At 51.6% G+C, this 20,849-nt stretch overlaps 5 protein-coding genes across 5 annotated transcripts; 2 read left to right on the top strand and 3 right to left on the bottom strand.

Moving 5' to 3' along the window:
• Positions 1 to 719: 719 nt before the first annotated feature.
• Z518_02865 (uncharacterized protein) lies at positions 720 to 2,555 on the top strand (the record flags this gene model as incomplete). Its single annotated transcript, XM_013419891.1, has 1 exon — positions 720 to 2,555. The coding sequence occupies one exon, from the start codon at positions 720 to 722 to the stop codon at positions 2,553 to 2,555; it is 1,836 nt and encodes a 611-aa protein (XP_013275345.1).
• Positions 2,556 to 3,967: 1,412 nt separating this feature from the next.
• Positions 3,968 to 4,674, bottom strand: Z518_02864 (uncharacterized protein; the record flags this gene model as incomplete). Its single annotated transcript, XM_013419890.1, has 2 exons — positions 3,968 to 4,474; positions 4,525 to 4,674. The coding sequence occupies 2 exons, from the start codon at positions 4,672 to 4,674 to the stop codon at positions 3,968 to 3,970; spliced, it is 657 nt and encodes a 218-aa protein (XP_013275344.1).
• A 2,377-nt stretch (positions 4,675 to 7,051) lies between these two features.
• On the top strand, positions 7,052 to 9,436 carry Z518_02863 (uncharacterized protein; the record flags this gene model as incomplete). Its single annotated transcript, XM_013419889.1, has 3 exons — positions 7,052 to 7,537; positions 7,591 to 8,698; positions 8,748 to 9,436. The coding sequence occupies 3 exons, from the start codon at positions 7,052 to 7,054 to the stop codon at positions 9,434 to 9,436; spliced, it is 2,283 nt and encodes a 760-aa protein (XP_013275343.1).
• Positions 9,437 to 12,416: 2,980 nt separating this feature from the next.
• On the bottom strand, positions 12,417 to 12,992 carry Z518_02862 (uncharacterized protein; the record flags this gene model as incomplete). The annotated part of the gene is made up of 1 exon (XM_013419888.1): positions 12,417 to 12,992. One exon carries the CDS (start codon positions 12,990 to 12,992, stop codon positions 12,417 to 12,419), a length of 576 nt encoding a protein of 191 aa, XP_013275342.1.
• Positions 12,993 to 14,592: 1,600 nt separating this feature from the next.
• Positions 14,593 to 18,805, bottom strand: Z518_02861 (uncharacterized protein; the record flags this gene model as incomplete). The annotated part of the gene is made up of 2 exons (XM_013419887.1): positions 14,593 to 18,550; positions 18,600 to 18,805. 2 exons carry the CDS (start codon positions 18,803 to 18,805, stop codon positions 14,593 to 14,595), a joined length of 4,164 nt encoding a protein of 1,387 aa, XP_013275341.1.
• Positions 18,806 to 20,849: the final 2,044 nt, after the last annotated feature.

Raw genomic sequence — 20,849 nt, 5'->3', positions numbered from 1 at the left:
GTGATGATTGAGGAGAAGCAGTTTCACCATTCACACCATTACCTGCTAAAAGAGATTTTCAGAGCTCCTGTTCTGGCGGATTGGATAAACATGGCGAAGGAAATTGCAAAGAACTGACCCAATGGAGCATTATGATCAACGGCAAAGAAACAATAACACTACCAATGGAAAGAAGGAAACGGTTTTGAGGAGAGAATCGAGCACCAGGCACTGGGAAGACGGGATAGCCTCTTTTGTAGACTTTCATCATTAGGGGTTCGGGGCCTGAAGTGACAATGTGTGAGTGAGCCTTTGGGGCCTTAAAACAAAAAAACAGGGCATGGTTCAAAGTCCGAATGAGATACCCCTGGTAGAGGAAGTGAAGAACACGCCATTCATTATGGGTAGATAACACTATTGTGGTGGATGCTTCCATTCCAAACTTACACCACCACAGACATCCCTTTGTTTATTAGGCGAGGCTCGAGGCCCCCCAATTGGGGCTGGTAAACTCACTTCCCTAAAGATTAACGTGCTGAGACGCTTACTCTGCGCATTGAACTATACTTAATAGGTATGCTAGGCGGAGCTATTCCTAAAACGCAACTTTCGAGTCTTCTAGCGGCCTGGTCCCGCCCGCGCAGCGTATGTGGTGGCATTCAAAACAACATCCATCATCATTTATATGGATTCATCAACCTCAACGCCCGTTCCGAGCTTCTGATCATCTCTCAAGCATCATGGCTCGAGGAGATCAACCTCTTCTTGCCCGACCGGCATCCCCCAACTCCTCCACCAACGACATCGAGGAAGAAGACGCTCTATTGACCGGCCGACCCACGAATCGATCACCCAGCAGAGCCCAGAAATGGAAGGAACTTGGGCTTTTTGTCTGGGCTCTTCTTGCTACCGCGGCAGTCATCATTCTCGCCGTCGTATACCAACATGAGTCCTCGATCGCGCACCCCAGGCCCAGAACAGGAGGATGGGGACCAGACGGAAAACCCACGGGCAAGCGAAACGTCATCTTTATGGTGTCGGATGGAATGGGTCCAGCGTCTTTATCCTTAACAAGGAGTTGGAGACAATACATGAGTGGACTCCCCGTCGACGATGTTTTGGTCCTCGACAGACACCACATCGGGTCCTCGCGGACTCGCAGCACCAGCAGTCTGGTGACCGACTCGGCCGCTGGTGCCACAGCCTTCTCCTGTGGATTCAAGAGTTACAACGGGGCCATTTCGGTTCTGCCGGACCATACCCCATGCGGGACGGTTTTGGAAGCTGCCAAAAGAACAGGGTATATGACTGGTCTGGTGGTGACTACGAGAATCACCGATGCGACTCCAGCCTGCTTTGCAGCCCATGCCAATCGAAGGGAATATGAAGATCTCATTGCCGAACAAATGATCGGCCATTATCCTTTGGGTCGTGTGGTCGACTTGATGGTTGGCGGAGGAAGATGCCATTTCCTTCCCAATACAACCGAAGGTTCCTGTCGAGGCGATGATAAGGATGTCGTGGCAATGGCTAAAGACAAGTTTGGCTTCAGCTACGTCGACAATCGAAAAGACTTTGATCACCTCGACCCAACAGATGACAGCCTTCTCCCTCTCCTGGCTCTTATTGCCAACACCGACGTTCCCTATGAAATCGACAGAGTGCACGTCTCGGATATCTACCCCAGTCAAGCCGAGATGACCAAACTTGCTCTCCGGGCGTTATCCGCAGCAACCAAAGACTCTGACAAGGGCTTCTTCCTCATGGTTGAGGGCTCCAGGATCGATCACGCTGGACATGGCAATGACCCAGCTGCTCACGTACATGAAGTCATGGCCCACGATGCCGCTTTCCAGGCCGTGTTAGACTTCCTCGACGAGGACGAGACAGAAGGCGTCCTCGTTTCTACATCCGACCATGAAACAGGCGGTCTTGCTACTGCCCGTCAACTCCACCAGTCTTACCCCATGTATCGTTGGTTTCCCGAAGCCCTGGCCAACGCAACACACTCGGGCGAATATTTGTCACGTCAATGGCACGACTTCCTTGACGACTCATCCGCGGCCTCACGTCAAGAGAAAGAAGATAAGGTGGCCGAATTAGTCGCCTCGGGCCTCGGAATCCAAGACTATACCAGCAAAGAAGTTGACGCCGTCGTCGATGCGAAACCAATCTGGCCGGCCAGCTACCTCTTCGCCGACATGATTTCTCGTCGCGCCCAAGTCGGCTGGTCTACGCATGGCCACAGTGCCGTAGATGTTAACATCTACGCATCCAACCCGGCTCATGCACCTGGCTTGGTAGGAAACCATGAGAACACCGAAGTGGGCAAGTTCATAGCCGAGTACTTGGACCTCGACCTCGAATCGATCACCAAAGAGTTAAAGGAGAAGAAAGTCAAGACTTCAGGCGTTCCCGGACAAGAACAAGGCGAGGAATGGGGTGAATGGATGGGTCCACCCGGCCTGGCCAACAATGAGAATGGTGAGCTCGTGCATCTCGACGAGTATCACGGGGATTTCAAGCACAGAAAACGCGAGGCCGAGATGGATTGTGGATGTGGGATGAAGCACTGATTTTGAGATTTTATCATGATGTTTACAGTTCCGGATACAGATACAAGGGCGAGCCAGCGTGCATGGAACGGATTGGAACGGCGTGGCCTTGGGGTATTATACTGAAAGACTCCAGTCAGTTCAAGTCGAGGGTTGCTGGAATGGAATTGATCAGATCTCCTTCCAGGAGAAGAACTAGAGCTCTGCTGAAGAGTGAAAAAAAATATACCAACCTAACAGTCTTTACTTCTCTATGTGTTTGCCAGACACCCCTCTCACCCAGGCTATAGGGAGATGGGATAGAAGAAAAGATATTATATGGTACCCTTTTTAGTAAAGTCATTGACCGGAAATCCGCCTTCGGTTTAGGCGGCCCGGCCCTTTCGGGTATGGTCGCAAGCTGGGCGGGCCGCCGCTTTGAACATCTATAGGAACCCTCTTCCCGTTTCTTCCTCTGCTCCAACCTGTTTTCTTTCTTAGTACGTTGATGCACCCGTCGTGTGTCGCACGGCACCGCCTGAATCCTCCTCTGCCGCATCAGGGCCCCCCTCTCGATTCTCCACCGGCTCCTCCCAAATATGCCTCGCCTCTCACAGAGCACTCCGGTCACTCCCGATCCTCACGGCCTCTGCGCCCTCGATGCAACTCGTTTCGGCCGCCTTCATGTCTCCAGTTCCTCCATGGCGCATTTTGCTTCACCGGCCACGCACCGTGCAGGCTCAGCTAACCCCTCTATCATCCACGCCTCGACCAGGGCCCTAAGGGTGTCGGCGTCGGTGCGTCTCCTGTTTACCGCCCCTTGCGAAAATGAATTCGCGTGATGGGCTCCTCTGGCGATTGTTCCAGACTTGCGAAAGCCTTGGGAGATGGCCGTCAAAATCGAACATCGTCAGTCGCCGTGGTTGACACTCAGCTCGCCGTGCTGCACCGTCGGTGCGGGATTCTGCATGGAGAACGACATGGAAGACGGCGAAGCACAGCCGGCGCAAGCGAGCTAAGTGCCGCACCTGCTGTGTCCAATCACTGAAGGCATGAAGGTGATGGAAACCGCAATGAGGAATTTTGACATTTGCGTGTGTGCGCGCTAGTAAGCGCTAAAGCGCCGCTGCGCATGTACCAGGAAAAGACTTTTGAAAGGCACCTCGCCTTGTTTTTCCATCTTGGGCCCATGGTCCCTTATACTTTGCCTTCGTCCCTCCAGCCTTCTTATGTAATCTTCCCTAGCGCGGTGGTTGGGTGTCACATTTGGCTACCTATCTGGCTGCTCAATCGGTGACTCCGAAACGGTCGAGACGGCAACCGCGCTGATTGATATCCCTGCTACAGATATCGAAATTTTACTGGGATCAATGGAACGAAAAAGTAGGGTCTGCTGCTGGACCCGGCTATCACAGTTTCCCGACAACTCCTCCTGACTCAACCTTCAATTTATCCTACCCTCGACACTGACACACATAATCCTCTGGCATCGGCCTCTGCCCTATCCCATACCCGCCCCCATACACATTCTCTGCAACCATTCGCAGCGTCATCGGCATCATGTTATCCTGGTAGTATTCCTGGATATCCGGTTTCTCCACCGCAAATTGGATGTTAAAGTGTTCATCCTCCATCGCCATCCGCTCACACTCCTTCTCCTTCTCCTCATTCCACCACTGCGGCAACATCCTCGCAGCCTTGACGCGAGTCAGGAAATCCCGGAACACTGGGAGCGGGGGGTCGTTGCCGTAGATGCCGTGGTTGTGAGCGCCGTGAACATAGTCGTCCTCGCAGCGGAGGCGGAATGTGTCGATGAGCATCTCATAGGTCTTAGACTCGTTGGTCTGGAATTGGGTGAAGAAGTGGAGAAGGTGGGGGTAGGGAGGTGGGCGAGGCGTCGTGCTGGTGTTTGTTGCGGTCGGTCGTCGACACACGGCCTTATGTTGCGGCCAGTGAGTTGTCTAACATTCTATAGAGCGAATCGTGAGCGATTCATGGAGAGAGTAGCTACCGCTACTGCTGACGAACCTTTGGAGCAGTATTTCACCTTCTGGCAGCGGCCACATCTTTTCAAGCCAGGGCCAGTAGGCAGTTCGACCTCAGACTTGTTGCAGGCAACGCATACTCGTGGTTCAACCACCGCGTTTGCAGAGTCTGTCATTTGATATTTCCTCTGGATCTGGGCGAAGGTTTGTGCACAGGCTAGAAATGTCACCAGGTACTGCTGACGACGTGGATCGCTTCGTTACGGGTAGCGTGTCTCATTGTCTCAGCATCTCAGACAGCGGTTGCCAAGCGCCAAGGCGCCGATTGACGCGCTGAAGCGCCGGCCAATCAAAAAATTTGACAATTTTTTTTTGCCAAATGAGCCTAGGCTCTGATACGTTTACCCCCATTTCACCGATCCAACATCTTCGAAATGCATTGTGACTTGTATAGTAGCATCATCTCTCCTGAAAGTGCGATACGTTTCACACGTGGCCTCGCTCCCCAAGAGTCACCTGAGATTACCGACGAGGAGGACAAACAGGTTGGGAGCACGAAAATGGTACAATCACACACTGGTGATCACGAAGAGCTTCACGAGAATTCAGTCTCTGATCTCAGACACATGAGACATTAAATCACAGGGTCGAACATTCCGGAATTACTAGCCGCTGAAAAGCATTCAACAAAATTGCTGCAAACCAATAAAGAGATGTTATTGATTTCGACCCTGAAAACGACCCTGCAGCTTTTGGAAGCTGGGACGGCCTTTTGGGACCAGGATCCCTCGTGACCCACTACCTGTTTCCTCCACCATGCGCAGGCTGCTGTTCATTTCCTTGTATCGTATCCTGGTAAATGTCGGCGCCTGATTTCTGACACATGTGGGCAATCACGCCAGTAGCTCCAGTGGCTATTCGTTCCCGCTTCCCTCCCTCTCCCCTTTCTCAAAAACCATCTATGGAGAGGTTTAGTGTACCAAGGTCCAAAGTTATTTTGGATTGATTTGTGGCGCTGTGACCAAGACTGACACAGAAGTTCCATGTGCAGTGTCTGCATCTTGTCCCCTCTCTGACTTCTTGCCAGAGAGCCGAATTTTCCTCGCAAAACCGTTTCATCACCGTCGACTGAAAGGTGACTTCTTGAGAATTCAAATGGAATGCAAATATGTTTGCTTCCAATAACTTATCCCCGGCGTCGGCGCCCACCAGATCATAGAAGGTGTCCCGCGGGATGGATCCATCCTTTAAAATCTCACGTATAATCGCCGCTCCCTCCTTGTGATAACGACGTTCAGGAAAAACTTCAGGGTTGTCCTTTGGCGTCGTAGAGCATCATCTGGCGGATAGCTAAAAGGCAGTGAGAAATTAATCCCGTTTTCTGCATGCTGTATACATACCTTCAAACAAGCTGTTTCTCTTGAGCCTGTCTGCGATAAACTTGAGGTGTATCATGCGGCCACCAACGAGGTGATAAATTTGCGCTGCCTGTTCCCCATCGATGCTCCAGAGTTTCTACCCATTCCTGGGTGGGCCGTGGATTGGATCCGATGGGGTCAACCACATGATTACGTAATACTAGGATTATAGATTTTCCGGAGTGGGGAGGCTTGGCTAATCACGTGACACGAGGGCCCGAGGGTTGGCCCGTGGACTGGATCCGATGGCGCCAGAGTCGTCGGATTATAGATTTTCCGGATCCCGAGGGGTCGCAATCACGTAAATTGTCGTACGGCCGCATGTGTGCGCCGCCATGAGTTGCCAAGGCTAATGTGGCCGGCTCAATCACGTGATCTCTCGAGCGCACGAGCCTGGGGGTTTAGGGGCTTGCCCCCAAAAGACAAAGCTACGCTTTTCACCCCCCGCGGAATATCCTGTCCGCGACCCCTAGTTTCTCCAGTATGTGTAGTCCCCCCTCGGGGTGTCCATCACTCCTGAAGTAACATCCGAGGCAACTTGCACCCTCAACCTTTCCACTCATTCGTCAGTGCTCTGAGATAGACAATCAATCAATCTTCTCTCCCATGTTGTCTAACACGTCTTCCATACCGCTTCTGCTTTCGTTCCCAAAACTCCAACCAATGTTGCGCTTGTTGGCCAATCACGTGACACGTTGCTTAGCAACATCACGTGAGACAATTGGCTTGGCAATGTTGCAATTTGAACCCTTCCTCCTCTTCAGTCTTGCTCTCTTGTTAGATAGAACAATAACGCATTCCCTTCACTAAACTCCACAGTCTATTATTCAATACCGCTTCTGCTTTCGTTCCCAAAGCTCCAACCAATGTCAACGTGGTTGCGGATTTCTGCGTTAACTTCTAACAAATACTAATTCTAGGCGCCAAGCTTTCCCCTAAAGGCTGCATCTACGGGCACGCAATACCGCATTCACTTAGGACATGCAGGGGGGGGGCATCATCACGATTATCCGCTCTTACAACCTCGTCCACTTGCTGTCCAGTTCCCCAACGTGGCTTTTTGTCTGCAATCAAAAGGAGGCTTTGATACGCTATTCACACTTGTGCGCTATAAGTTTGCTCTCGTTCCGTGGCGATGAATTCGCCTGCCAGGTCCCCATCGCGTCCTCACCGGCGGGCGGCAGAGAAAGCTTTCAAAGAAGTCCACAACGCCTTTGGCGGCGGCACCAAAAGACTGAGGGCCACATTTACTCACGGGGCAAAAAAAGTGCTGAAGCGCACGCGTGATCGCACGCCAACTGGAACCCTTTCAAAAGGTGATAACACCCCCACGCAGTATAAACAGACACCGACTCACAAGCGTATGGTCAATTATTCTGGATTGATTGAAGAAGATGATGTCGTTTATGCCGATGACATAGGAATACGGATTTTGGCAGAAGCCCGTGAAATCACGAGAAAGAACATCCCCCATGATACGTTCCGCTCGACCTTTCTAGGCCCCTTCAAACACAAAGATGAACGACCGCAGCTCAACATCCAAGATATTAAGAAAATTGGTACCGATAATTGGGAACAGACGTCGTTCTTTCAGCGATTGCAAAAAGCACTCCCTAAGAAGGTTATATTTTGTTCGAAGTGTTTTTGGAGGCGTTCTGTTAATCTAGTCAATAGGTTCTTAGTGACCTCAGTTTATCCAGCTCTTTCTCGAAGACGTTACTCGGAGCCAAACGAGGTAAGGAGCCGCTTTCGCAACCAGATTTCTTTTTCCATCTCGAAACGGGTACTAGTTGGGCTCATGTGGAACTTGTTTTTGAGCATACGCAAAGCTCCTTGCAAAAGGCCCCTGAAAAATTCCTGCAGTGGTTGCGAAATGCCTGGAACATATTCTATCATCAGCCCTTCCGCCGCTACCTCTACGGGATTCTTTTCCTCCAACCGTATGCCTTAATTACTTACGTTGATCATGGCTGTGCCGGGTACTCTGAGCCACTTGATTTTGTGAAGAATTCTCAACACACTCAATTCCTCGCGGATTTTCTGGCGGATTTCATCGCGGAACCTGAACACCGTGGACGAGATCCCCATGTTACGGCTCATCAACAAGACGGCTCGATATTCATTGAGTATGCGGGAATAAAGTGGGCTGAAGCAACCGATAGCTTACTATGCTACCGTCCCTGCGTTTTTGGGAGACATCTCAGGGTCACGCGGGTGCATCCTGCGGACTCCCTCAACGATAAGTGGGTTATGAAGGATGCCTGGGAAGAGAAGCCTGAACACCAATCGCCACCGCCTGAAGAAGAGATTCTCCGCATTCTTGTCGAAGCAAACGTACGAGGCCTTCCACAGCTCCACGAATCGTGCCGTTCGATTACAGAAGGCAGCGACAATGTGGAGGCGTCAGGCGACAATACGGAGGTGTTGACCAGCGAGTTCCCTCCGAATTGTGAGAACGCACTCGCGGCAATAATGGATCGAACCATGAAGGTGGTTAAATCCAGCTTCGTATCTGGGCGCCCTTCAAAATTCGATCCCATCGGCGTATCTCCAGGCACTACAGGCAAGGATCTCCATTTCCGAGTCAACGGGCAGAAAAAGAATTTTAATGAATGTACCGACGTGCGCAGACGACGGGCCCGCCTTATCATCTCGTATTGCCAACCCTTGAAAGAGGCGATGCGCAATGCCCAGCCGAAAGAACTCATGCGAACAATCCGCGACGCTATGATCGTTTATTACGAGGCCTACAAACGTCCTGAGCATGGTTTTCTTCATGGTGGTAAGATTACGAATGTGCTGGACGATGAACAGCGCTAATGAATTCTTAGATATTTCGATTGAGAATATCATGGTTCCGGTGGAGGAGACTCAACTTACTGGCGGCCTTACTCACGAGACACTGCGCGGCACTCTCATTGACTGGAACCTATGCTTTACCGCCGACGGGAGAGCATCCAGCAGAAGCATTCGAAGTGGGACCCCCGCATTCATGGCGCCGAGTCTTCTTGAGGACAAACCAGTTACTCGAAGAACCTTGGGGCATGATATGGAGTCGTTCTTTGCTGTTATGCTTTGGGTCGCATCACTGAACTATGACGATGAAATCGCCTTTCAAGATAAGCCTCTGGTAAAAATTGTTATTGAAAAAAAGCCGACCACAGATGTTGCAAACGCTAAAGTGCGTTGGTTTCAGGTTGCAGTGGATTTCAAGGTGTCGATAATTGATCACTTTGAACAGCCATATCGCGAAGACGACGACTTTGTCAGATGCACATGGGACCTTCGGCGCGTCTTATACAAACGGGATTACGACGAAGATGCACTCATGCCTGGTGGAAAAGGGCTAAGGGATCTCGAGGATACGAATGACGATGATCCAATGAAGGAACGCTTGTTCAAAGAATGCATGGCGGTTTTCGATATGCACCTCGGCGACGAAGGGAAGCAAAGTGGTAGTTACCAGTTGGACAAGATCGATACTAGGGGAGACCTAGAAGAATCGGAAGAGGAGATTTGATGCGGATTATGCGGGAGTCTTTTACTGGAGAAAAGATTCTCTCATCGCTCACCCGGGCTTCAAAGAATTGTGTCACTTGCGTTGCTAGATGAACTTTGAAACCTTGTATCATTATGACGTCTTACATAGAAAAGCATTAATCGACTATCTATTGTATCGAGATCTGTCTCGCTTCTACCAATATTCGAAGGCCTCGTTAGCTACGACCAGCGATGTCAAGAGTCTCCTCCTCCTCCCCAACCCTCTAGAGGCGGAGCCGAGCCAATGCTTATGTAGTCGAGATCGAGGGCGACGAAGTCGAAGGCACTATTGAAGGTAAGGAGGGGACCATCGACGGCGTAGTCGACGAGGTCCTCTCAATGCTTGGAAAGATACTCCGCGACATTTTTGCATACCAAACACTAAGCAAAAAGTCTTGAACAGGTTTATACATCTCGACCACCCACTGCATCTATAGGCTCTATAGGACCAATCATATTCCGCAGAGCCCTTGCCGAGGCGGGTACGCCTCCCTCAGAGGGAGAGCACAAGGGGCAGAGCCCCACAAACCACTCCACACGAACTAACGAATGGTCAAAGAGTCTGGAATTTTCTCTGCCTGAGATAAAAGAATGAGTCTGGATCGCACGGGAGTATGAGTAATAATAGTTAGTCCTCTCTTCGTGCAGGCAAGTACCGATCTCATCGCCGATATCTGAGCCCAATGTATCGGTATTTAGTAAATATATATCGCCGATATTATAGCCGGCTTTCCTAATTGAGTATTCCGTCATTTCCAACTATGGTGTTGCTGACTAGGATTTGGTATCCGATTACGCTCCAGTATCTCAGAACACAGTGATCAACATTGTCTACACACGGTCCATGGACTGGATCTGATGGAGGATATCGTACGGCACAGGACACCGTGATCAACATCGTCCACACGCGATCCATAGACTGGATCCGATCAGGGCGGCCTGGCAGACAAAGGCGGCATTCTATCCATTCCTGGGTGGGCCTTGGATTGGATCCGATGGGGGTCAAGCCAATTAGAGCACGTGATTAGGAGTCGGATTATAGATTTTCCGGGATACGGTGGCGCTCTACCCATTCCTGAGTGGGCCGTGGATTGGATCCGATGGGTCAGCCAGTCAAAGCACAGGATCAGGTAATTTTCGGATTATAGATTTTCCGGGCTACGGCGGGCGCTCTACCCACTCCTGGACGGGCCGTGGATTGGATCCAATCGCAGGATTACGTACTTCTCGGATTATAGATTTTCCGGATTGTCGAGGGTTAGCTAATCACGTGATACAAGAGGCCCGAGGGTTGGCCCATGGACTGGATCCGATGGCGCCAGCCAAGGGATTTGGTAGTATCCGGATTATAGATTTTCCGGATCCCAAGGGGTTGGCAATCACGTGAATCGTGATAGGGCCGCATGTGTGCGCCGCCAAGAATTGCCAAGACCAATGTGGTCGGCTCAATCACGTGATGTCTCGAGCGCAGCGAGGCCTGGGGGTTTGGGGGCTTGCCCCCCAAAATACAAAAGCTACGCTTTTACCCCCGTGGAATATCCTGTCCGCGGCCCTAGTAGATTTCCCAGATTACGGGTGCTACGTTGTGGGGGGTTGTTGGCCAATCACGTGAGGCAGTTGGCTTAGCAAAAAGGCGTGGAAAGGTCGGTGCGAAAGGCTCTGTCAAAAGCGTTCAACGTCGTTGAAAGAGCACTAAAAAGCGCCAACTTTACAGAGGGAGGCAAAGTGGATGGAAAGGTACCTGAAAACCCCCCGTTTCTGTAGAGATTTGAGGTATCTCGCCATCTTGCGGATAACTCTCGCACAACTAGGCTCAACTGGTGTTTACATTCCCTTCGGCATCGAGGGAAGAACGCCGCCAAAAGCGGCGGCACAACCCCTCCACATTCGGCGGCAGATTTCCCTTCAACCCGTGTCGTGCTGCAATTTCTTTACTTCGGAGCGCCCGACATAAATCTCTATAAAGTCCATGACACTGACAGCAACTACCATCGAACGTTGCCTACCAGATAGCAACGTCAAAAGCCCCACATTTTAAAACACCACTTCCCTGTCTGCATACGTACACTCCACTTCTTATCTCTCCAAGTCCATGTCCATGACCAGGACCGGGACCAGGACCAGGCATGTATCTGTATGGAGATTGATTGGAGAGGTCAGCGACTCGGGACTCAATCAGTGGTCTCGTCATGCCCGGAAAGTGGACCATCTCGGCGATAAATATTCCATCACAACAAGGGCTATATCTATGACGCCGATTCCCTGCTTTTTTGGCCCTTCGCACCTTGCTCTTTAGCTGTTATTTGTTAACCGAAGCCCCCAACCATTGATCAAGAGGCTCAAGATCATTGGATTCGTTTGGTGTCCATAAGAAAGTCAAAGTCGACTTCAACTTCCAAGCGCCTGTGAATTGCATTTGCATTTGCATTTGCTTGCTCTTGCTCCTGGGGTTGGAGCCAGGTATATAACATATCCTTTACCATAGCGTCGTTCATTCGCTCGTGACTGTTACGACATACGAGGGAAGCAAAGAAAGAACAAGAAAGATTCCCATTTAACTGTCCAAGTGTCATCTCTGTACAGCGGGTTTATCATCATCGATTAAGTGGTGCATGATGCGCGTGTATTTCATTCAAATGACAGTAGAGGATATCAATAGCAATATTCATAGCAGTTATCAAACACCAATGGCAGTATGGTCAGATCTCAGCATGACTTGAGCGAGTATGTAGCAAGCCATCCTCAAACGCGAGTCCCAATATGTAAATGCAATGCTAATCAAAGCAACCCGTTGTTCGTTCCATTACCTAGTATCGCGACGACAACGACGTACTTTTTCCCTCTTGACGAAAACATCCTTCCCCCTCCCTCCTTTCCCCTTCTTTTCGGGGTCCTTCGTCCCCTCGACCACGGGTTTCTTTTGGTTTTTCTTGGGTCATGATTACTCCAAGATTAGGAATTTACACCTTGAACAAGCGGCTGGGAGCAGAGGGAGGAGTGCAGGTGCCACCGATATCCAAGGTCCAGACAGCGGAGTTGAATTCACTGTAGAGTTTTCCAAGTTGGTATCCGGTAGGACCAACAACATCGCAATCAGAGCCGGACTGCACTGCATACAAAACGGTGATACCCTTGACGGGGCCGACTTGTATTCCAACGTAAGCTTGCCATCTGAAAACAATGACACCATCACAAGTGACGGCGTCGATGTTGAGGATGTCGAGACCGATAGGAGGTTGAGTGCCTTGACCGGCAATGTATGCTGCGGGCGATGGGAAGGTGACAGATCCCAAAGGAATGCCGGCAAGGAAGTTGATGGAGTCAGAGGTATCCGTGAAGGATGGAGCAAGCAAATTGGTAGCGACATTGGTGTCGAAATTGGTCAGTGTTGAGACGAATTGATCAACGATCTCGACCGCAGTGTTGTATGGGATACACTTTCCCTCATCGCCACCACCACCACGTTTGGCGAGAGATGGAAGGGCTGAGGCCATGCCGATCAGGCTGATCGGGGCAAGGAGGCTGGAGAAACGCATCGTGACTGATCTGGAGTTTGAAAGAAAGACTTTTGGGGTTCTGGATTCCTGCTTCGAGGTAGACTAGATCTGTTTATTTTTTTTCCGACGACGGTAGGACCGATTATGTAGCAGACAACGAGAGGCTGGATGAAATAGCGACAGACTGTACCGACTAACGTGGAGAGCTCAACTGGTGATACTAAAAGAAAACTCGACAGACGAGAGGGGGATGAGGAGCTTGCTTTAATGGATTTATGGTGGCTGCAGACGGCCTTGCAGGCCTTTTTGCTTTGATCATGTGGAATAAACAGATCCGGCTCCGCCTACCTTGGTTTATCCCGATACTAAGTCAGGTTGCGGCTTGCAGCTTGCAGGGGGGATGGTAACGGAGTGCCCTCCTCGGCAGGTCAAAAAATTTTTAGCATCAAGGGATTGGGATGACGTGTGAGGAATGATGCAGGAACAGAGTTGGCACCGGTCTGATGTGAGCAGACAGAACCGTCAGCTTAGCGACGGAGAGGCCCAAAAGAGGAGAATAATGAGACCAAGGGCCTAAGGGAGAAGGGCAGTAGCCTTGAGGGAGGAGAGAAGAGGGAGGGTCGGATAGCAAGGGACGGTTACTATCCAAGGATACGAATCTGTCGATATGATTGGTTTCCGCCGCCCTCAACTGACCCATGGTAGCAGAGCAGAGATGGGGGGGTTTCCATACAAAGCATAAAGCCTGCCGTAGTCTAGTCTCGCGACCGAATAGAGAAGCGGTATTCTTTAGATAGATCAAAGGAAGGGATGGGAACTTCGTTCATTTGGTGCCTTGCTGACCAGGAGCTTGGAGGACAGAGGATTTGGTAAATAGGTATCTAGGTACCGAGGTGGCGATGATGATGAAGTCGAGAACGACGAGGACGTCCTCCCTACGTATGATTTGAATTGATTGCGGTTAGTATCACATCGATAAGATTTGTGTAGAATGAACGAGTCTGGGGGGAAACGCTCGTACTCCGCAGGTGCAGAATCCACCATTGCCCACCGCCCGCTGCATCCTACTATCTAAGACAAATCTGGAATAGCTTGAGGAGGGGTAATTCTAGTTGGTTCCTCATGGTTTTCCAATGTGAACCGGACTCTTCAGTTTTTCACCAGGAGCCAGACTCACCCGACTTTGATCCTCATCCTCCCTCGCTCTCTCTGCTAACTGCCACTGCATCAACTACGTACGTGCTTTGATACCTTGGTCCTGACTGAGCGTGTGGAATCTAGCCCGTCCCACAGCCCCAGACCTCGTGGCGATCTGTCAACCTGCTTGACTTCCAGGTCCCCAAAACCAAAACTAGCTTTCTCTCCGGATCCTGGGGCCAATCGCGAGGCCTCCAAGGTGTTACTGCCATACTGGATCTACGGACAAGGGAGCATCCAACCAGATCACATCACCAGAATCCACTCTCGTACACTTACGGCCGACGATTCGGTGAGCTGATTTTGCTTTGGAAAGGGCCTGAAAGGAAACTAAACTATGAGTCTAGTTTTGTTGGATAGGGTGATCAAAATATCTTGTGCCCCTCTTTGATCTTTTCATTTACTGGTTGTGAAATAGACACTTGCTCTCTAGCCTGACCGTTCAAGATCTCGGCTGAAACTGGTCGCCTTCCTCACCGGGCGTGATTAATCGAACACTTTTGCGTGAACTGCTAAAACTAGAAATTCCACCTCCTCGACTGCTCGCCCGCCGGCCGGTCATACTCCGTTCATCACCGCTCTGCGTAGCCCGCTCTCCAACGCCGTTGCGGAGGGCCACCCTCACTTTGTCCACCGCAGGACTCGGCGTAGCTCGGACAGGATCTCGCTTAGTAGAGCCGCTTCCCGTGTGGGTGCCGCGAATGAGTTTGGCTTCATCTTCTCGTATCACTTGTTGCTGAATTCGCTGTTGTCGGGTCAGACCGGGGCCGCAGTCACATCCACAGCCTTGACTTGGGCACGTCCCTTCGCTGAAAGGCCGAGAAAACCATTCCATCAGACATCGAACATGTCCCGAGTGCCCACATGCCTGGCAGAACAACCACGTGTTCCTGCTTTGACCCCAGCTCTGTGAATCGGCAGCCCCGATGTTTGAAAGGAACAGACCGTCACTTGGACCCCTCAGGGATTGACAGATCGGGCACACAGATCTGACTTTCTGACACCTGTCGCACACATCTTTTCCTGTGGGCATCGGGCCTTGACAGCCGCTGCAGACGATGAATACGTTCCTCGAATCTCCATGGGAGAGGCTGCCACCGGTCTGCGTGCTCTCCGACGACCCGGCGTGGCACAGCCGGGGGTAGTCAAGTTCCACACACATCTTTCGAATGAGGGCCGCCGACTCGAAAAGGCCGGTCCGTCTCAAAAACATCAGGTGATTCTCGAAAAGGCTCTCAATGATCCGGTGTCCAAGATGTGGAGTCATCAATCTATCGGCAAGACAATTTGCTTCACTCCCTGGTCGCTTCAGGTCCCGGAAACTCGGGTGGAAAAAGTAAGGATGAACATGCATGAGCAGATGGGTGGCGAATTGAGCGTGGCCGATCCCATTCTCCACATCGAAAGAGATGCTTTGACATATCAAGGGCAGCGATGACCAAGCAAAAGGCAACTTTGGTTCATACTTGGATAGGTCAATGGGACAGAAATCTTGATACAAGTAAGTCTCACAGTCAAGTTCGGCCATGGATATTGGGCCGTATTGCCCGTCGGCGTTGTGTCCTTCCACCGTCTTGTCAGGACGTCCTGCTCGTATCGGATTGGACGTATGTATCCGTGGCTTAGGTATGGGTGCACTTTCCTCGAAGTGAAAGATGTCCGGCGAGGAGGACACCGCTGTGCTCAAATACGACATGGGAGCGGAGCCATGATCATGCTCCGAGTCCCAGAGAGTTTTGTTCTTCTGGGCAGGAAGTGACCGGCCAGTATCATGGGAGTCACCAAGACCAAATCTCGTGTCTAATGGCGTGTCCGTGGCGGAAGCACCGCCTTCGCGCTCGTCGGAATTGGCCCCTGGTCCTGGGTTCAATCTTGAATGTTGGCCACTGAAATCTTCAGACGACGAGTCTTCGGATTCATCGTCGTGCTCGTAGTGGGCACTGTTACCCCGACGTCGACCCGATGTCCGGCCAGGACTGTTGGGAGACTCGAACGACCGTTCAAGTGATCGTGCCCTGTGCGAGCTGTCGGTTGATGCAGAAAACATCGGAAAGCTCCCCGCGGAATCATGTCGATTCTCAGAATTCGGCTTGTCGGTCGAACCTTCCAAGGTAAATACGGGGCGAGCTTGCACCCGATAATCCCGTAACGCTGCTCTCCGATCTTCTTGATTTTGTGGCGCGGGTACTGTCCGTCTGGGTTCGACGGGGTCAGAGTTGGGTTGTTTTGCTGAGTGAAAAGGAGACTCCGGCACCGTCAAGAGATTTCGGGTCGATTGACGAGTGCCGCCCTGGTCCTGTCTGCCCGTTTCCGGGGAGGAAGATGTTGATTTCGTGACTCTCTCTGGGCTCTCGATAAGTGCACGTGCCGCCGCGGCCGCGGTGGAGTGTGAGTTCAGGATCGACGGAGGAAGCGGTGCGATGGTGTCGATGCCTTCTTCGCTACTAGTATGAATCCATCTCTTGTAGTCTGAAGGTGAACTTGGCAGAGGTTTTGCCACAGGGGTGGTCATATTGGACGTGCTATCCATTCCAGACTCAGAATGTGCTCGCTCAGCGTCCACCATACCTCTGAAAAGGCTGCTCATGAGGTTCTGGGACTTTGCATCACTCTTCGGGGCCGTCCCACGGTTGGGTAGCCCCGCTAGAGGGGAGACGCTCGATTGATGTGCCTTGGCCCTGAAACTTTCCAAAGTCTCACGTCGTCGAGCGGCATCAGCGCGACGTCTAGCACGATTGGCGTCCGCCCAATCCTTGAGTTCGGGGACTATAACCGCACCCAGTATCCTCCAAGATTGTGCCATTCGATGCATGGAGACGGCGTCACATGCCGCGGCATTTTGGTGGAAGACATTTTGCAAACGTTGCAGAATCGTATCTGGATCATGCATCCTTTCCCCGACGGTGGCCGGCGCTGCATAGTGTGAGGCCAGAAATTCCACGACTTCTGGCTCAGCAGCCACACCGGGAATGTAGTCGGCAGCACCCACTTGTTTATTGCGGAATAGATCCTGACGTTCGAAAACGGCTTTGTCTAGTGGGAGAACAGATGGCTTTTCTTCCACCGAAGGCGGACTATTTGCCCGGGATTTGTTTGACCTCGAGGAGATTGGACCTCTTTCCTGCCGTCGAAAGCCCGTTGTCATGGTCGTGTCAAGAGCGCTATCGTCGTCGGTCAAGCTTCGACTTGCACCGCCATCGTCGCCACTGCTCAGTCTGTCGTGAGGAACACTTAAGAACCCCAACGCAGGATCGTCCTGGGCAGGACCCCACCGCAGTTCTCTGTCTTCGGAGAACATGTAGTACTGACCGTCCGGCGTAAAGGCCGAGGCGCAAGGAGAGAGTTGATTGTACAAAGGAGAAGCATGTTTGACATCCCACTGAGTAAAGATTCCTTCGTCTCCAACGGTCCAAAGCATATCCTTATTTGCCCACAAAAGATCATTGGCCGGAGTGTTGTATCGGTCAAGTTCCCGGAACGGGAGCAGCGGCCGTCGAAGATCCCATATATGAAGCCTGGGGTCGTCGTGATAGTAGGACACGGCGACTTGAGTACTTTGCCAATGGCCCGAATTAGCCGCCTCGTAAGCTCTGCACGGAGGTCTCCATCGAATGTTTCTAATCGCATGAGGCGCTCTAAGCTGAAAGACGGGTTTCTGGCGTCTATTGTCACTCTGAAAATCCCAGACCCTCACGTACTTGTCGAATCCACCGGATATCACGTGGCGGCCATCAGGATGGTAGTCCAGCGAGTAGCACGCTTTCTCGTGTCCACTGATGCTCAACTTCGGGCCCAATGGAGAACGCGCATCCCATTTCTGGATCACACCTCCATCAGCGCATACCGCAAAATCGAGTGGTTCTAACGGAGACCAGCGCACATCCCGAACGGCACTCCGCACCTCGAAGCGAATACGGGCCTTTTCGGGTTTGGGATCTCGCAAATCCCACAACCTAACCGACTTATCCTGGCTGGCAGATAGCAAAAGGTATCCCGCAAACGGATCGAAATCTAGCTTGTTAATCTGGCCCGTATGTTCATGAAGCCAAGCGAGCTCGGTTTTGGGGCTGGAACTGCTCAGGTCGTAGAGTGCAATGCGACCATTCGTGGCCGCTGTTGCTATGATATGATGCCACTGGCCTTTGGACCATCTCACGTCTCTTGCTGGTAAATATTCTCGGCGCTTGCTAGGTCCGTCCAATTGAGGCGATGCACGAGTGGACGCGTAGGAAATAATGGAGGCACGAAGGTTCAGGTCCTCGGTGACCTTGCCATCCTGCACTCGGACGGTCTTGAGAATGTCTTTGCCCGCGAGGATGGCGTGTGTTCCCGACTGGTTGATATCGAGAGCGGCGATGGGGATACCAGTACGATGGGTGGCCGTCTGGCATGGGAGCGAACTGGAGGTTTGTTGTTAGCCACCTCATGCGCGAGCATCAACCGAAATACCTCTCATGCCTGTACGTGTGTATGCCGGTGATTTGACGCAGAGCGTGATCACGGTCGCCTTGTGCTGGACCACCATGGGCCTTTGGGCCAGTATACTTTCCCCAGGGAACAATGATTCTCCCCAATTGGCCCAGTCGACCAGGCGGTAAAGGGGGCGCTGGGGGAGGAAGGGGATTCTGATTCTCCGCGAGGATGGGATCAGACATTGCTCTTTACTGTTCAGCATCAACGGGACCCGCTCAGATGCCGGATATCGATGATGGGGAGGCTAAGGCTGGTAGCGGGTGGGCTGCGGAAGGGGACGGACTCCAAAGGGCTCATGGTTGACACAGAGAGCCATCATTGGAGCGGATAGCGAGCGAAGCCACAGTGGATACGTGTATGCAGCCTGGATGCAGCGAGGAAATGCAGGAAGATAGCAGATGCTGCCGTAGAAAGTTGAAGGCTACCAGGGAGCCTTAGAGGGCGAAAAAAAAAAAAAGAGAGGGAACGCAGAGCTCGGAGGAAGTGGTCGCTTGCGGGACGGATGAAGAAGGCTTCAATTGGATGCCCGCGGGTGGGTCAGTCTGGTGGAAGCATCCGGCAATTTTGTAGGTACCCTGGGGTTTAAAGTACCTCCAGCACCTATGGGTACCTGGTTATGCTAATACATAGTGGGCAAGCCTCGATTCCGGGGATGCAGGTGTTCTGCAAGCCAATACTCCAGATGAGCTGTTCTAACCTCGGCACTAACAACTATTATTTTTCTTCCGGACGAGTCGTTGGTACTTGGGCACACAATTCCCACGGCATTTCTCTTGCTATTCGCAACTTGGGTTTTCGTCGTGGCTGACAGACAAGCACACAGTTCGGGATAGCTCGCTAGCACACGCAGTGACGGCGACATCGACAGATACTCGCTGAGGCGGCGGTGAGCAGCCTGCGCTTTTTCTTTGACTTCCTTCTCATTCCTTTCTCGATCCATTGATCCATTCATGTATTCCTGAACTCGACGTATTCCTCCGAACTTTCAGGTCCAGTCCACCCGTCAACCAGTCAAGCATCCATCCATCCAGCCTTCAATCACCGAATCAATCGTCTTCTTTGTCATCTCCTGGCCTTCTCAACTTGTGCCTGCGCGTTGCAAAATCTAACCCGTTTCTTACCCGTTATGGCCAAATTGAATATATTTCTCCAGCATCGTCTCCAGAATCCTCCTCCCTTTTCCTCCTCCCACTTCCGCCTTCATCTTTGTCGGGCATACACTGTGTCACTCTCGTGGCCGGCATCTGTTACTCTGTCAACCCAGGTTGACCATTCCCATCGGGTATCACGACCAATTCTACTCCCAGATCGATTTGACATCTCTTGTCCTCCATATTACACACTTCACCCGCTGAAATCGAACATCTCAAATCCGCCATCTGACATTGGTATTTCTGACTACGCGGTCTATACCCCTCCTAGTGACCGACTAGCCCTGTGATCCGCTGCCTCGTTCCGCGGCTCTTTGAGTCCCACCAAACAGCTGTGCCACCTCCCTCCAAAGACAGCCACACGGGTTTCGGCGAACGACTCCACCATCTACACTACTCGAGCCTACGGAGGACACCATTCACGAGTCTCTGGTGACCGAAACTCGCTCACTCGCCATATCCAGATTCGACTCAGCTCACCAGACGGTCACCACTGAACCAGACTGACCCATTGGCACTACCCATAGTCAAAGTTTCTTGTCACGCGACAAGCGCGATCGAGACCGACCGGTGCAGCACAGCGAAAACTTTACCCGACCTGCCTCCCGGCTTTCGCCTCCACCTCCATCCCTCCCCCCGGCTCGCCACCTCAAGGCCTCTTTTTGTACGTCGTCATTTTATCACGATCGACTCTAACTACAAACTTGAACCATCACTTGTTCACTTTAACCACAATCGCTACTTCATTCTTCCACACATCGGTTTGTTTCTCGTTTGTAATAGTTCCTTCTGTCGTTCGCTCAAATTCGGTATCCAACAACTGTTTCCCCTCTAATCAGCCACAATCTCAATCACGTCCAACCCTGATCGTCAGTCTTTTCTTCAGGGGAACCGAGGCAGCACAGACAATCGGCCTTGTCCCGCATTCACCCAGACGAGAAGGAAACCAGGGAAGCCACACCACTCCTGCACTATCATTGCGTCCTGATTTGAATAAGAGAGAACCTAATAACTCGAATCTTTTAATCCTTGGGCGGCTGTTTCCTTTTTGTTTTGCATACAATCCTGCTGGTGG

This window comes from Rhinocladiella mackenziei (genome assembly GCF_000835555.1).
Source record: "Rhinocladiella mackenziei CBS 650.93 unplaced genomic scaffold supercont1.2, whole genome shotgun sequence".
Lineage (NCBI taxonomy): Eukaryota > Fungi > Ascomycota > Eurotiomycetes > Chaetothyriales > Herpotrichiellaceae > Rhinocladiella > Rhinocladiella mackenziei.
The sequence above is the reverse complement of the archived record's forward strand: the minus strand, read 5'-3'. Positions and strand labels throughout refer to the sequence as shown.